Source organism: Canis lupus, chromosome 38 (genome assembly GCF_048164855.1).
Source record: "Canis lupus baileyi chromosome 38, mCanLup2.hap1, whole genome shotgun sequence".
NCBI lineage: Eukaryota > Metazoa > Chordata > Mammalia > Carnivora > Canidae > Canis > Canis lupus.
This window is the reverse complement of record NC_132875.1, coordinates 1,919,179-1,933,495: the sequence shown is the minus strand read 5'-3', so window position 1 is coordinate 1,933,495 and position 14,317 is coordinate 1,919,179. Positions and strand designations below refer to the sequence as shown.

The window sequence follows — 14,317 nt, the reverse complement described above, 5'->3', positions numbered from 1 at the left end:
CACTCCCATCGGAGGGGACTTGGTTCTCCAGGGCCCAGTGGGAGGGGGGTCCCCGGGCCTGGATGGTCTCAGGGAGGGAGAGTAGCCACAGGGCGTCCTTGCAAAGACGTCAGGCGGCAAGGCCAGGGGCGAGTCAACCCCGGGGCAGCCTGGAGAGGTGGGCCTGCCCCACGGCCACGATTTCCCCTCACCTGTGCCCTCCAGGGCCCAAGGCGACGTGGCAGGAGGGACTCTGACCTCATCCTGGGGGTGAGGGCTGTGGACCAGTTCTGCTCTGGGTACCTTGTGGCCCCCCCAGGGGCTCTTCCCTGGACAGGTAAACTGAGGCATGAGGGAGCCCGTGGAAGAGGATAGATCAAAGCCCTCCATCCCCACCCTGAGGTGTCTCTGATTTTGGAGACACAGGGTTTGTTTTGCGCCCAGACAGGGGCATGGACTTGTGTTAGAGGAGGAACATCCCCCGTCCTGTGGGGTGGGCCTTGCACAGCTAAGCGGGGAAGGCCACAGAAAATCTCAAGCATGTGGCAGGAGTGAGTCCAAGAGAGACAGCTGTGCTGGAGCGAGGGAGGCCGGGGCTGGCCTGAGCAGGGCTGCTGGGAGCTCCAGCCGCCCCGGAACCCATCTCCTGGGTCTCACCGGGGAGCCCCCGACCTGCCCTGCCCGTGGGTCCCCCAGCCCGAGGGCCATGGCACCGGGCGGCTTCTGCTGCACGCTGGGGAGGGGGCCACCCTGGAATATGGGACCTCCCCTCGGCACCCCTCGGGCCGCGAGATGGGGCTACGGGGTGCCCTGGGCCTGCAGCCCCCGCCCTTGGCTCCCAGGCCCGCCCGGGGCTCCCCAGCAGCTGCGCCCTCCGCCTGCCCCTCACCCCTCTCCCTGCTCCCCTCAGCCCCTTCCCTCGGGCCCCTGCCTCCAGGCCCTTGGACTTAATAGGCCCCAGCAGCCGGTATCAAATGACCCTGAGTTGGGGCCTCTGTATTTTTAACCCACCAGACACCCGAAGCTCCTGCTGCTGAAACCCGAGGAGCTGGCCCCTCGGCCTCCCCGTCCCCACTCAGTCCCCGCAGCCCGGCCTCTGCATCTTCCAGGTCTGGTTCAGCCTCGTCAGCAGCGGAACGACCCCTGTCCCCAGGGGACCTGCTTTTGCAGGAGGGCAGGCGACAGGTGGGAGCGCCCTGGGGACGCTGCTCCTCACAATGGCCCGTCTCTCCGCAGCCTCCCTCTGGCCTCTGCCCTCACCCCCCTCACTGTGGGCCTGGGCGCAGGGGGCTGAGGGTGTAGGTCTGGGAATCAGCCGCACCCCGGTTCCCTCATCCGTGAGCCAGGGTGGGCGCTAGGAGCCTGCATGTCGTGTGCGTGGCAAGCGCTTGTCCCACGGCCAGGGCAGCACGCGTGTCCTGTGGGTGCAGACGGTCTGCCATTTCCAGCAGGTTCCTTCCACCTGGCCCTGCTCCTCCTGCTTGGGGCACAGCCCCCCAGGAGGCGTGACAGCGACCTGAGCTAGAGGGCCAGGTGGCCCCGCTCACCACGCAACAGCTCGCAAATGGGTGAAGAGGAAGGCGGGGCACCCCGGGGTGGGGGTGGGGGGGTGCGAAGGCCCCAGGGCTCCTCCTTCCTCCAGGGGTTGGGCGCAGACTTCTACCGTCTGGCACTCTGTGGGGGGTGGGGGGTGGGGGGGCAGGACACTTCCTAGGAAGTCAGGGCTTCGGGGATCCAGAGTGAAGGGAGGGGTCAGGATGGCCAGCAGCAGGTGCGACCACCGTCCCCGCCCCAGGTGACCCCTCACCAGGTGGTGCTTCCCGGGTCCCACTGGGCACCGTCCACCTGATGAAATGTGGCCTGTTCTGCCCCGAAGTTCCACGAGGAGCCCGCTGCCCGCCCGGTCGGGGAGCCGTCCCCTGCCTCCTCCTCCCCCTCAGGTCTTCGGACTTTAAGTTGGGGGCTCGCCCTCGAGGGCCAGGGATGCTTGATTCCCAGCCCCTGCCGGCCTCCACCGGAGCCGGAGACACCGCCCGTGCAGATCGAGGGGACCCTGGCGCTGTCGCCCCGCTCTCCGGAAAGCAGACGCGCGCAGGCGGCCAGGGGAGGGCCGTTGCAAACATTTACTGTCGGGACTGGCCACCGGCAGGACAGAGCCCCCAGGGCCCCAGGCCAGCCCCGGGGCTGCTGGCCCCTCTCATCCCAGGTCATTCATCCTAGCATCTCTGCCCCCACCATGCTCTCTCGAGGCGCCAAGCCCAGAATCCCAACCCCCCCCCACCCTGGGGCGACCCCGTGTCGGGCAGCTCCTCTGCTGAGTTCAGTAGTAGGTCTCTCTCTCCAGCCAGCCTGTGGGTGAGAGAAGACCACAGTGAGCTGTGAAGGTAGAGGGGAGGCGGGCGGGGAGCGCGGGTGAGGTAGGTGGGTGGCGTGGGGGGATCTCAGGGCTCCCCGGGGCGGAGGGCAGGAGGGCAGGGCCGGGGGCAGCGCCAGCTCGGGGGAGAAGGGAACGGCGGGCACAGGCTGGAGGGGGCTGCTGAGCGCTCAGAGCAGGGGCGGGAGCCTCACCGCCAGGATGACGTCGGATGGTGAGTTTTCGGATTTCGTCATAGACAAAGATAAGAACGCTGTAGGGAATGGCGCAGAGCCACCAGGGGAGCCTGTGGGGAGCAAGCGCGGGTCAGCGGGGCCGGGCCGGAGCAGCCGAGGACGGGCGGCCCCCAGTGTGTCCTGTCGCCCAGGGTTGAGCCCCCTGTGGGGAGGTCAGAGCCTGCTGGGGGAGGGGCAAGACACAAACTGAGCGACCAGTGATAACAGACGGTGACAAATGCCCTGTCGGGGGTGCACGCGGTGTCCCCCACTCCTGCGGAGCCGTCAGGGCACTCCCGAAGCCCTGCAGGGCCTCTGGGCTTCGCACCCGCAAAGGGGGGCTAGTCTGAGCAGCATGGGCCTACCCGAGACCAGACGTGGGGGCTGTGTCGCCGCGGAGAACATACACTTGTCTGTATCGCAAACACGGGGACCGTTTTGCTCCCGGCACCTCTCCCGTAAGAGGGGCCAGGGAGAGAGACTCTGGGGGGGGGCCCAGTCGGAACCACGTCTGTCCCCTTGGGTGAGAGGGACGTGGCCTGGACCAGGGCCGGCCCCGAGCAATGCACTGTGAGCCACCTGCGAGGCTTGATGTCTTCCAGTGGCCACATTAAAATACGTAAGAAGAAACAGGGGCAGTTAATTCTAATAATAGATCTTTATTTAACCCAGTTTATCCAAAGTATCATCATTTCAACACGGAACCAATGTAAACATTATAAGGAGATATTTTGCATTCTCGTTTTTATCCCAAGGCTTCCAGAGCCAGGGAGTCCTGTACCCTGACAACGCATCGCGCGCCAGACACTCAGTTTTCCAAGGGTCAAGGGAAACGTGGTCCCACCCGGACGGGAAAGCTGCATTTAGTGGGATAATATCTGCCACTGCTTGAGTCTTTAACTCGACATTCACCGGATAAAATGACCAACTCAGTTTCCCGGTCTCGGTAGCCGAACGCCGAGAGCCCAGCGGCGGGATGTGACGTGGGAACGAAGCAGACGCAAGATTAAGGTTCCTTCCCGCCTGCAGCCCACCGACAGGTCCTGGACGCAGGCCGAGGGGCCTCCCCCTAGGGACTCAGCTGCCTCGGTGTTGACACTTGCTAAGGCCACAGGGCAATCCTAGCCCGACCCCCGGGGCCTGGGAGTCGACTTGAACATATAAAAATTCCTTTGGAAACTATCTGCAGCCCCCGAGGTGCGTGTTGACGCTCATCCCCCAAGCACACGACCCACTGATCTATATCTGGAGGGTCTCATGGGTCGGGTTTCATGGCTAGCCGGCCCTAAATGCCCCCTCGAGGTCCTGGGAACCCTGCTGCCAAATTGCCGGGGGACTGACGCGCTCCCTGGGCCCCTCCCAGCCTGGAAGTGTCCGGTGGGCGCTCACTCCTCGCGACCCCGTGCAGCTCTTTCTGCCAGCGGGTCCTGTCCCCGCGCCTGGTAATAGCACCACCCTTTGGCACCAAGGACCGCTTAAGAATTCTTTCTAGGCCCTCGGCGTTGAACCCTGACACCTTTCCTGCATCAGACAGCAGCTGCCATGGTGGCCCGCGTAGACCTCGGCTGGCGCTCAGCCACGCGCGCACCGTTCCCTACACACGCTCACGGCGGCCTGCCCGGGCCGTGTGATGCACGCTCGGCAGGTACCGCGGAGGCGCAGGCGGGTTACGCACACGGTAGGGCTGAGACCCAAACTGGGCCGGTCAGGCTCTAAGGGCAGCGCCAGTGTCTGTTCCGAAACATTAATGGAGCACCTGCAGTATACAAAGCACTGTGTTGAAACACTGCAAGGGGCGGAAAGGTGAGCGTGCTGCGTGCATTTGCAGCAGACAAAAGCTGGAAGAACAAGGTCTACGTCACTAGTAGGCAGCCTCTGCGGGTGGGGTGGGTGGGGGCGGTGGGACTGGCGGCACGGCGTAAAACTAACTTCCTTTCTTTCTTTCTTTCTTTCTTTCTTTCTTTCTTTCTTTCTTTCTTTCTTTCTTTCTTTCTTTTTTTAGGATTTATGTATTTATGGGACACCTGGGTGGCTCAGTGGTTGAGCGTCTGCCTTCAGCCCAGGGTGTGATCCCAGAGTACTAGGATCCAGTCTTGCATCGGGCTCCCCGCAGGAAGCCTGCTTCTCCCTCTGCCTGTGTCTCTGTGTCTCTTATGAATAAGTAAAATTTTTAAAATTATTATTATTTCTTAAGATTTTATTTATTTATTCATGAGAGACACAGAGAGAGAGAGAGAGGCAGAGACACAGGCAGAGGGAGAAGCTCCCTGCATGGAGCCCGACGTGGGACTCGATCCCGGGACTCCAGGATCACGCCCCGGGCTGAAGGCAGGTGCTAAACCGCTGAGCCACCCAGGCCACCCTAAAAAAATATTTAAAAAAAAGATTGACGTATGCATTCGAGAGAGACAGAGCGAGTGAGCGAGAGTGCTGCGTGCACACAACCGGGGCAGGGGCAGAGGGAGAGGGAGGAGAAGCCGACTCCGTGCTGCGCGTGGGGCCCCAAGCAGGGGCTCGATCTCAAGACCTTGAAATCAAGACGTGAGCCGAAACCGAGGGTCAGACGCTCCTCCTTGCGGGTTTTTTCACGACAATACATGGACGTAAAACAAATCAGAAGACAAAAACATGGGCATGATTTGAACCAACCAGGGTCCAGACAGTGAGAACTTCGGTGTGCGCCCACCGACACGAGCGTGTCGGTCACAGCAGGGCGAGCGGGGCGCACTTCGGGCTATTTTTGTGCTCACCTGCCCTCCGCGCAGCCCACCCCGGCGGCTCTAGCGTGTCACCTCGGCGCCCCGACAGCCACGCTCCTGCCCCGCTGCTGGAGGTTCCAACACCCCGCGGCCCCTCCATGCCGCTACCTGAGGGCCGGGGAGTCCGCTAACCTCGTGTGCCCCGCGCAGTGCCGTCGCTCGGCCCAGGCCCTGGTGCCTCCCGAGTCGGACGCACGTGTGGGGGCGCAGACGGTTCTCCTTACATCCCCGAGGGTAGCCCATCCACCCAGGCAGCTTCCTCTCCCAGGACCCCCCGGCTGAGGCCCCCCAGCCTGCGTGGCTCCCTGACTCACTTGAGGGGGTACATCCGCAGGGCCACGTCCATGCCTGGGGTGTAGGACAGAAAGGCAGCCAGGAATGTCTCCTCCATGATCCCGAATATTAGGATGTTGTTTCTGGGAAGAAATGTTGCAGGGCGCGCTGCAGGAAGGGAGCGAGAGGCGGGGGCGGGGGAGTGGGTGTCAGGGCGGGGGGCCGGGGGCGCTCACTTCATGCCCTGCTGGAAGACCGAGTTGCGGCGGGTCTTGCAGATGATGAGGTCCGCCCACTGCACGACCACGATGCTGACGAAGAAGGCCGTCTGGCAGGTGAACTCCAGCACCTTCCGCTGCTCGTAGGTCTGCCGGGTGGGTGGTCCGTGTCAGGAGGGATCCCATCCACCCCACAGGCTTGGTCCCTCCCCCGCCACCCTGGGCCCCAAGGCCGACCCAGGGGTCTTAGGCCCCACACGTCACACCGTCTGGCCCCAGCCCTTCCTGCGCGGGCTCCGTGGGTTCATGTGGGCTACCTGGGACCTGCCGGCGCTTTCCTGGCCCCCCGGAGCATGCCAGGGGCGAGCACCTGTCCCGCCTACCCTGGCACCGCCCTCCCATGCCCAGGGCACCGGGTGGCAGGTGTCGGCCCGGGGGGCCCGGAAGGGCAGTGGGGCGGAGGGCACCCCCGCAGGGAGGGCAGTGAGTCGGGCGCTCGCCCCGGGGCCTCCCTCGCGTCTGAGGAACCCAAGTCTGGCCTAGACCCTAAGTCTAGTGGGGAAGACGAGTGGGCCGGCCGGGGCCAGCACCCCAGGAGGTCCCGAGAGGAGTCCCCAGGGCAGCGGGAACCGGGGGAGGCGCATCTCCGTTGGCCCCCCCAGAAAGCCCGTGTCTCAAAGACGAGAACGGCACGGGCATAGCGAACGGGGAGACGGGACGAAGAATTTGAGACTGTGGATGACTGAACGACGAGACACCACGTACGGAATGAAGCTCGTGGGCTGGGCCCTGGGAGGGCAAGACGGAGCCCGAGATGGTTGGAAGGCAGAGGCTGGGAGTCGGGGGTCCAGCCAGCACCCGGGCTCGGGCCCCGCGGCCCCGCTCCTGCCTGGATGCTGGGGATGCAAACGCTCACGTGGGTGCTCGGCTGCGCGTGCCTCGGCCTCCCTCCCCAGCCGTGCGGCCCTCCAGGCCCCACCAGGGCTGCTTGTGCCCGCGGTCGCCCCGGTCCAGCTGTTGCCCTGGGATTCCCGCTTCGAGCAGCTCCCCCTCCCTCACCACCACTTCGCTGTCTCCGTCTTGCCCACTCCGGTGTCTCAATTCCCAGCCTTCCCGGACTCTACTCGGACCCCAGTCCCGTCGACCCAGTGTGTTAGGGATTTGCTTGTCACCCGCCCGCCTCCCGCCCCCCGCCCAGGGAGGACGTAAGCTCCACAGGAGCAGCAGATGCACCGTGTGTGTTGCTACGGCGCGCCCAGGGCCAGGACAGCGTCCGGCACGTAGGAGATGCTTCGCGAATGAATGAGTGGCGATCAGTGGAATTAAGGGCGAGAGGTGTTTAGAAGGTAAGGAGCTCTCCTGGCTTCCGGCAGCCTGCGGAGTCCTTCCTGGGGGCGGCGGGGGGGGGGGGGGGGGCGGGGGGTCCGTACGAGATCACCTGGAAGAGGCAGCGACCCGCCTGACGAAGTTTACTCCTGGGGCGGCTGTTACCAGCCCGTTCTGTGAGACCTCAAGATGTCTTTGATGCAATCTGGCGTGACTTCAAATTAATTTTAATTACCTTTAATTAATTGTAAATGAGTATATGGTAAGCTGCCTCTTGGCAGCAGAGAGATGGCCTCAAGGTATAAAACTAACAAAGGCTGGAGCAGAGGATGGAGGAGATGCGGACGGTGTGACGACTTTGGGCATCATTGGACCGTGGAGCGGCCTTGGTGGCTGGGAACACTGACCTCTGATGGCCTCGTGGGGCTCAGCGAGGGGAAGCCAGGTGTGTATAGGGGGCGCCTTTCCAACAACCCGGATTCCAACATTCTTCTGAGAAACCTGCTGTCAGCTTGGTTTGGAGGCATCGAGGTGCAGGAGGAAGGGGCCGGGCAGGAACCAGCGCAGAGGCCCTCCTAGGGATGCGCCCTGGGACGTGGTGCAAGTCGTAAAGTCTTTCCAGACTCAGTTTCCTCATTTAAAGAGTGATGATGACAAACTATGTGTCCTCTATAGACTTTGCATCCTCTGTGGTCCTACGACTCCAGCAATAATCGGTGTCACGTCCCCCGCGGTTTTGGGAACTGGGACGGGCACGTTCACAGGTAGGGGGATAACGCCTACCTACTAACACTCTTGAACACGTCCCGTTGGCTCGAGGGCTGCAGTTTGAGCCTCACTCATCTAGGGTCTTAGGAAAGAGTACTACAGAGAGGCGCCCGCTGGGCCTAACACGTTTGGAAAGGCGAGGGAGGGCGGTCGGTACAAAGCACGTGGCTTTTCAGACTTGAAGTCCTATAATTTGGACTCCCCTGGAGGGAGGGACGGAGCGAAACACAGAGAGAAGACCCAGCAACGGGTCTTTCGGGGGCAATGATATTTCCAGAACCTGGAAACACAGAAACCAGCCCCCGAACGTTGGCATGATGGTGAAGACCTCCCGGTGCAAGGAGGCTGAGAGACCCAGCAAGGTAAGGACCGGCAACAGACAGAAATGAAGTCCGCGTCCGAAAAGTGCTCGTTTGAGGAGCATTTGCCGATGTGACCGGAGAGCGAGGTCCCGTAGGACTGGACCTGAGGCATCACCTCTGTGTGCTGCCTGCGTCCCCCACTCTTCCCTGTCCCGTCCTCACCCCTCCCGGTCCCGTGTGGGCCGCCACCCCTTCGCTCACCCACTGCTGTCCGTAGCTGTCCTCCAGGTCATTGAAGAAGCGGTCCTCCCAGTTGAGGCGGATGCCCAGGAGGTCAATAGGCTTGAAACCGTTCTCGGCCAGGATCACAAAGTAGGTGAAGAATCCGGCCAGGGCCTGGATCATGCCTGTGAATGACAGCCACGGGCCGAGGAACCTGTTCAGGGAAGGACCTCGAGAGGCAGACCAGGGAAGGGGTGGCGGCCGGGTTCCAGTGTGCAGGAGGCTGCCATCAGCGACCCGACCCCTTCACACCTCCGCAGGACTCGTCTCCAAGCCCCGACATTTGTTTCGGGGCTCTGACCCAGAATCACCTTCGGGTCACAAACTCTTAAAACTGAAAGGACCTCAGAGGGAATTGATTCCCGCTTCCTCCTGAGCTAGCGCTGGGCTCCTCTGTGTCCACTTCCTGTCACACGAGGACCCTCATCAGGTCCTGTCCTCCCCTGGCGCCTCCCCCTCTATGTGTTGCTGGCCTGTCCCCCCACCCCCGCCCCAAGCAACAGCTCCGTCCACCAAGCGTTTGCCAGCGTTTGCCTACCGACCGCTGAGCTGAGCAGGTCCCCGTGGACGTCACCACGACTGCAAGCTACTATTTACCCTTCATAAGTGGGGACACTGAAGCCCAAACAGGATTCAGTCCTCATTCACCATCACACAGGTAGGAAGTGGTGACCTGGGGATCCAGACGTAGGTCTGGCTCCTAAATCTGTTTCTCTCCTCCTCTAGATATTGGGGTGTCTCCCCTGCCCTCAGTCTCTTCCGCCTCCATCCCCCTCCTGCTCCCCGAAACACTACAGCGGCAACTCAGGAGCCAAGACTTCCAAAGGCTGGTGAATGCCTTTCAAGGCTGGCGCAGCACAAATGCTACCTGCATCCATAGCCTCATTCTCTACGGCTCCTTGCTCGGGAGCAGGGGCCCCCCCAGACTGCTAACTCAGTCTTCTGGGGGCGGCACACGGGCTCCCCCTCCTCGGGCCTGCTCAGCTGACCGTGCATCTGCGATCTTCCCTGTACCAGCGCCAGCCCTGTTCCCTCCCCTCGGCCGCCCTGACTGCCCCGCCGGCTCGGGAGCCCCCTGCCCTGTTCTGCCCTCCCGTGGCCCGTGCACGCTCACTCCTCGGCCCTTGGAGAGACGCTATCAGTTCATGTATGTTTGCTCCTTCCCAGCTGGACTCCTAAGGGCAGATGACACACGGGTGGCTCCCTGCGTGCCGGGGGGAGGTGGTGGCAGCACACGGTTTGTTATCACCAAAATACCCCCCTGACTGGCAAGCGGAGCTGCCTGCAGCGGCCGGGCAGGTACAGCCGCTCCCCACCCCAGCCCCACGGCCTGGGCCGCACCGATCTGTCCGTAGGCCATGCCGATGAGGCGGTTGTTCACCAGGTTGTCGTTCTTGGGATTCCGTGGGGCCCTCTTCATGATGTCACTCTCAGCTGACTCGTAAGCCAAGGAGATGGCCGGGACCTGGAGGGTGGAAAGCAAGACAAGGGAGACAAAGCTCAGAGGGAAACACAGGGGTCCCTCGAGCGAGCCCTGTCCCTCACCCTGCGCCCCGGTCCCCCTCGCAGGAGCTCCGCCGGCTGCGTCCCGGTTTGGGCCTCACCATGTCTGTGCCCAGGTCGATGCAGAGGATGGTTATGGTGCCCAGAGGCAGGGGGATACTGAGGATGATGAACAGCAGGAAGGGGGTGATCTCGGGGATGTTGCTGGTCAGGGTGTACGCGATGGATTTCTTGAGGTTGTCAAAGATGAGGCGGCCTGGGGGAGGACGGCCACCCTCCTGTGAGAAGCGCAGAGAGGACCCCGCCCGCACAGCAGCTCCTGGGCAGAGATCACTACAGAGCAGCGTCCGGAGGTCCTAGACCCGCTTTGCTCCTGAGCTACGTGACCCTCGGGGCCGTGCTTTACCAGCGAGCCCCCCGTGGTTGGATGCAGTGGGGGTAACAGCCCCTGATCCCTGAGGATGCCACAGGCTTGGGCCTGGCCGAGGCTGAAAGGTGTCTGGGAACGCCGACACCAAGGCCGGAGAAGCTTCAGGCTGAGGCCGAGACAGCCCGGACTTGGCTCCCAGTCCCATTTTCTGCCACGAATAGCTTGTGACCTTGGGCCCCTCTCACCTCCCGGAGCCTCATTCCTCCTGCCTCGCAAGTCCCTGACCCCAGCCCCATGGCGCTCATCTCCCCATAAGCTACTATGCACTTGACTGTCTTGCTCCCCTAGAAATGAAGGAACGTGAGGGTCGGGATTTGTGTCTTTTTATTTCCCGCCCTTGCTCCCCAGTGTCTAGAATAGAGCCTGGTGCACGGTGCTCTGGAAAATGTATTGAATGGAGACCGAATAGTGAGCACGGCGTCAGGATCATGCTAGGCCTAGTGCCACGGCATGACTATTACTATTATATGGGTCGTCCTGGGTTTCAGTGAGCTGGCCGCAGGCAGAAGGCGGGGAGCCCGGGGAACAGACTCTAGGGCTCCCCCGCTCGCCCGGGGGCCTGGTCTTCAGATTTCTCTGGGACAGAGGGCCGGTGGTGAGGCTCATGCGGTCAGTTCTGGGGTCGGGCTCCAGCTGATCTCACCATATCAGCATCACTCAGGCGAGGGGTTCGCAGAGACCCCGAGACTGTGGCATATGCAGCAGTCCTAGGGAGGGGCCACATCCTGGAACCTGCTGCGGACTCCCCGGGGTGCGCGTGCAAGGACAGAGCACCCTATGCTAGACCACACCCTGGTCTCCTTGTCGCACCCGCGCTTTCCTCCCACCTCGTCCAGAAGGGCTCCCGGGGGTGATGTTCCCAGGACGGCCAAACCTGATTTACGGAATTTTGCCTTATGTGGACGCTTCCCAGCCTGTGCGGGGTCATGGAGCTTGGATGCCGGGCAAGGGGAGTGACAGCGATGCCCACCAGCTCCCGCCCGCCTGGGGTCACCCGAGTCGACGGGCGCCCTGCCCCTCACCCTCCTCCACGCCCGTGACGATGGACGCAAAGTTGTCGTCCAGCAGGATCATGTCGGCGGCCTGCTTGGACACGTCGGAGCCCGAGATGCCCATGGCGATGCCGATGTCGGCCTTCTTGAGCGCGGGGGAGTCGTTCACGCCGTCCCCGGTCACGGCCACCACGGCCCCCTGGGCGAAGCACAGGAGGAGCCAGGTCATCACTGTGTCGCATCGAGACCAGCCCCGGGGTCACTCGGATCCCATCATCCCTTGCTTCTGAAAGCCCTTGTGCCTGGCCCTTCCCTCTCCTGCTCCTCCGGGGACATTACAACTCTCGGGGGGGCCCCCGACTGGTGCCCCTCTCAGGGGCCGGGCAGGCGGCTCTTTGGAGACTCCCCCAGCCCGAGGAGGTCTGGGCTGGCCCGGCCCCGTGCGGCGCCCGCTCACCTGCCTCTGGCAGCCCTCCACGATGATGAGCTTCTGCTGCGGGGACGTCCGCGCGAACACGATCTCCGTGTGGTTCTTGAGGATCTCGTCCAGCTGCTCCAACGTCATGTCCTTCAGGTCCGAGCCGTGCACCACGATGGCCTTGGCTTCCCTGAGGGAGACATGTCAGGGGCTGCGGCAGGAGCCCGTGAAGCCCTGGCGCCCCTGTGCAGCCTGCGCCACGGCCTCCGAGTCTGCTTTCCGCCCGGCCCCTTCCTTGTCCGCAGCCACCCGCTGTCCCCGGACGGACGGACGGACGCCCCGCTTCCCACCCGCCTCTCCCCTGCTCTGCGGGGTCCTTCCTCCCGCTTCCTCTGAGAACCCACGGCCAGAGTCACGTGGTCGTTCTCCTACTAAGCTTTACTTTGCAGTGAGTGAACCCCAGCCTCCTCCCGGCTGCAGGGGCCTCCAGGCAGGGGGGTGAGTGGGGTCGGGGTGGGGTGGCCGAGGGTGGAGGGCAAACAGCGGATCCGGGCTCTCCAGGGGCCCCACCTGGGGTTGGTCTGGCTGACAGGGACCTGCAACCGGGCAGCCATGTCCTCTGCGGTCTCGTTGCCTTCGGATATGATGCCCACCCCTTTGGCGATGGCCTTGGCTGTGATGGGGTGGTCCCCGGTCACCATGATCACCTGGGTTGGGAGGGGAGGGAAGGGGCACAGAATCGTCTTTGTCCCCACAACCTAAGGGCCTAACGGATCCCTATTCATTCCCCGGGGCCTAGTTGCAGCTCATCCCCAAGAATGTGCGCTATGGTGGCTGCACCCCCGGGGACTGGGTCAGGACCCCCAGACCATAACACAGGACAGTTCGGGTTCTAGGTTCCCCAGGAACAAATTGGGGCTCTGGGCATGTTCATTACTATATTCAGAATTTCACACAATAGTTCCAGAAGCTATTCTGCATCTTTAAGCTCAAAAGACAAACACCTACACGTAGAACACGTGGCAACAAAGGGACGTCTGGCAAACACGCACTGGGCCCGGGTGTGCTCAGAGCTCCCCCTGCCTCCCGCTCACTGCGGCCTCCCCTGGGCTGCAGCCCTTTGCAGGTGCCTGGTCCCAGCCCTCCCCGTCCCTGCCTCCCCGACGGTCAGCTGCGAGCGCCGTGCTGTCCTAGCAGTCTGCTCCTTTTGTCTCCTCGCCGCACAGGGATGGCTGGTCTGTCCCCACGGGCCCGTGCTCTGCAACAGGGGCCACTCCCGGGGGTTCGTGAACAGCCACCTGGGACCCGTCAGGCAGGTGCACCGTGGGCCCGGCCCGGTGGCTCGGGGGGCTGTCCCGCAGCCTTCCCCACGCCCACGCCAGGCTGGATGCACAGAAAGGCAAAGTCGGTCCCCCGAGAGCGAGTTCCCAGGGCGCGGGCTTGTGGGGCTCCACGGTGGCGCAGGTGCAGCAGGTGCAGCAGGTGCAGCAGGTGCAGCAGGAGCGCAGTCCTGCAGGGGCGGCTTCCTGTCACGGAGACGCGTCTTGGGACTGAAGCAATGTCCTGTCCAACTTGCGGGTGCTGATGGCATCTCCGAAGTTCCCATGGGGTTTTGCGAGTCGCCCCCTTGTTCCCTTGTCCCTTCGGTCCCCGAATCCATCCCGTCCGAGAGCCTGAGTCCGCTGTAGGTGCCCGACTGCAGTTCTTGGAGGGGCCGGGTTCACGGTGAGGCCCAGACACCTTCACGGCGCCCAGAGCCTCTGCCAGTGGCAAATAAAATTGGATGCTTCTATTTATTTATTTTTAGCTCTCTTTTTCTCCCCTCAAGGGCCAAGCACATGGTTCTCCCTGGGAAGTACCAGCCCTGCCGTCGTCTCCTTGTAAGAACTTCGCTGCCTGTGACCCCGGGTCCCATCGACCCCTTTTAGCAGCTCTGCATCAGAGCCATTCTGGAAGTGGCCCTGGAGGGCCCTACCCCAGGTGACAACCCGCCGACTGTCCACGACCTTTGTCCTCCCCGAAGGACGGTGCCCTGCATGTGTCTTACGCTTCCCTACAGTGAAAAGGGGCCGACTCAGAATTTCTCACCACGTCTGTCAAAGTCCTGTGAGCTTAGGGCCCCGAGGAAGTGCGAGATGATAGCGAGAGCTGGAAGTGGGTGCCACCCCAAGGCCTCAGGCTCGCCTCGGGCTGAGATGACGTCCAGGCTGACTCACCCCTCCCACCTCGTTCGGGCCTTCCCTGCCTGCAGGTGCAATCGTAACTCCTTCGGGCTCTAAGGGACCCACAACTCCCCAGACGAGGCGCGTTTCACATCCACAGAGTGATTTCCTATCCAATGGCCACCTCGAAGCTCAGAAATCTCGAATGGGCCCTTCTCCAGCTCTGGCCACGATGCGGGAGCCGGGGAGGTCGGACGTGGGCTACCTACGCAGACATGCTGTAATGACGCTGCTGCTTGGATAGTATGTGGCACGT

At 62.8% G+C, this 14,317-nt stretch overlaps 1 protein-coding gene across 6 annotated transcripts in view; it reads right to left on the bottom strand.

The window, feature by feature from the left end:
* Positions 1–2,083: 2,083 nt before the first annotated feature.
* LOC140626634 (sodium/potassium-transporting ATPase subunit alpha-4) overlaps positions 2,084–14,317 on the bottom strand; it is a 28,644-nt gene continuing 16,410 nt past the window's right edge. For 2 of the 6 annotated variants that reach the window (XM_072814366.1, XM_072814372.1), the window contains 10 exons: positions 12,410–12,546; positions 11,879–12,029; positions 11,452–11,620; positions 10,101–10,255; positions 9,838–9,961; positions 8,476–8,621; positions 5,837–5,967; positions 5,642–5,743; positions 2,548–2,639; positions 2,084–2,328 (listed from right to left, as the gene is read on the bottom strand). In XM_072814366.1, the coding sequence (XP_072670467.1) occupies positions 2,300–2,328; positions 2,548–2,639; positions 5,642–5,743; positions 5,837–5,967; positions 8,476–8,621; positions 9,838–9,961; positions 10,101–10,255; positions 11,452–11,620; positions 11,879–12,029; positions 12,410–12,546 (1,236 nt within the window). In that variant the 3' untranslated portion in view covers positions 2,084–2,299. Of the gene's footprint in view, positions 2,329–2,547; positions 2,640–5,641; positions 5,744–5,836; positions 5,968–7,365; positions 7,840–7,873; positions 8,193–8,475; positions 8,622–9,837; positions 9,962–10,100; positions 10,256–11,451; positions 11,621–11,878; positions 12,030–12,409; positions 12,547–14,317 lie in introns of those variants that run through there. The other 4 variants (XM_072814371.1, XM_072814367.1, XM_072814370.1 and 1 more) reach the window with 4 other exon arrangements.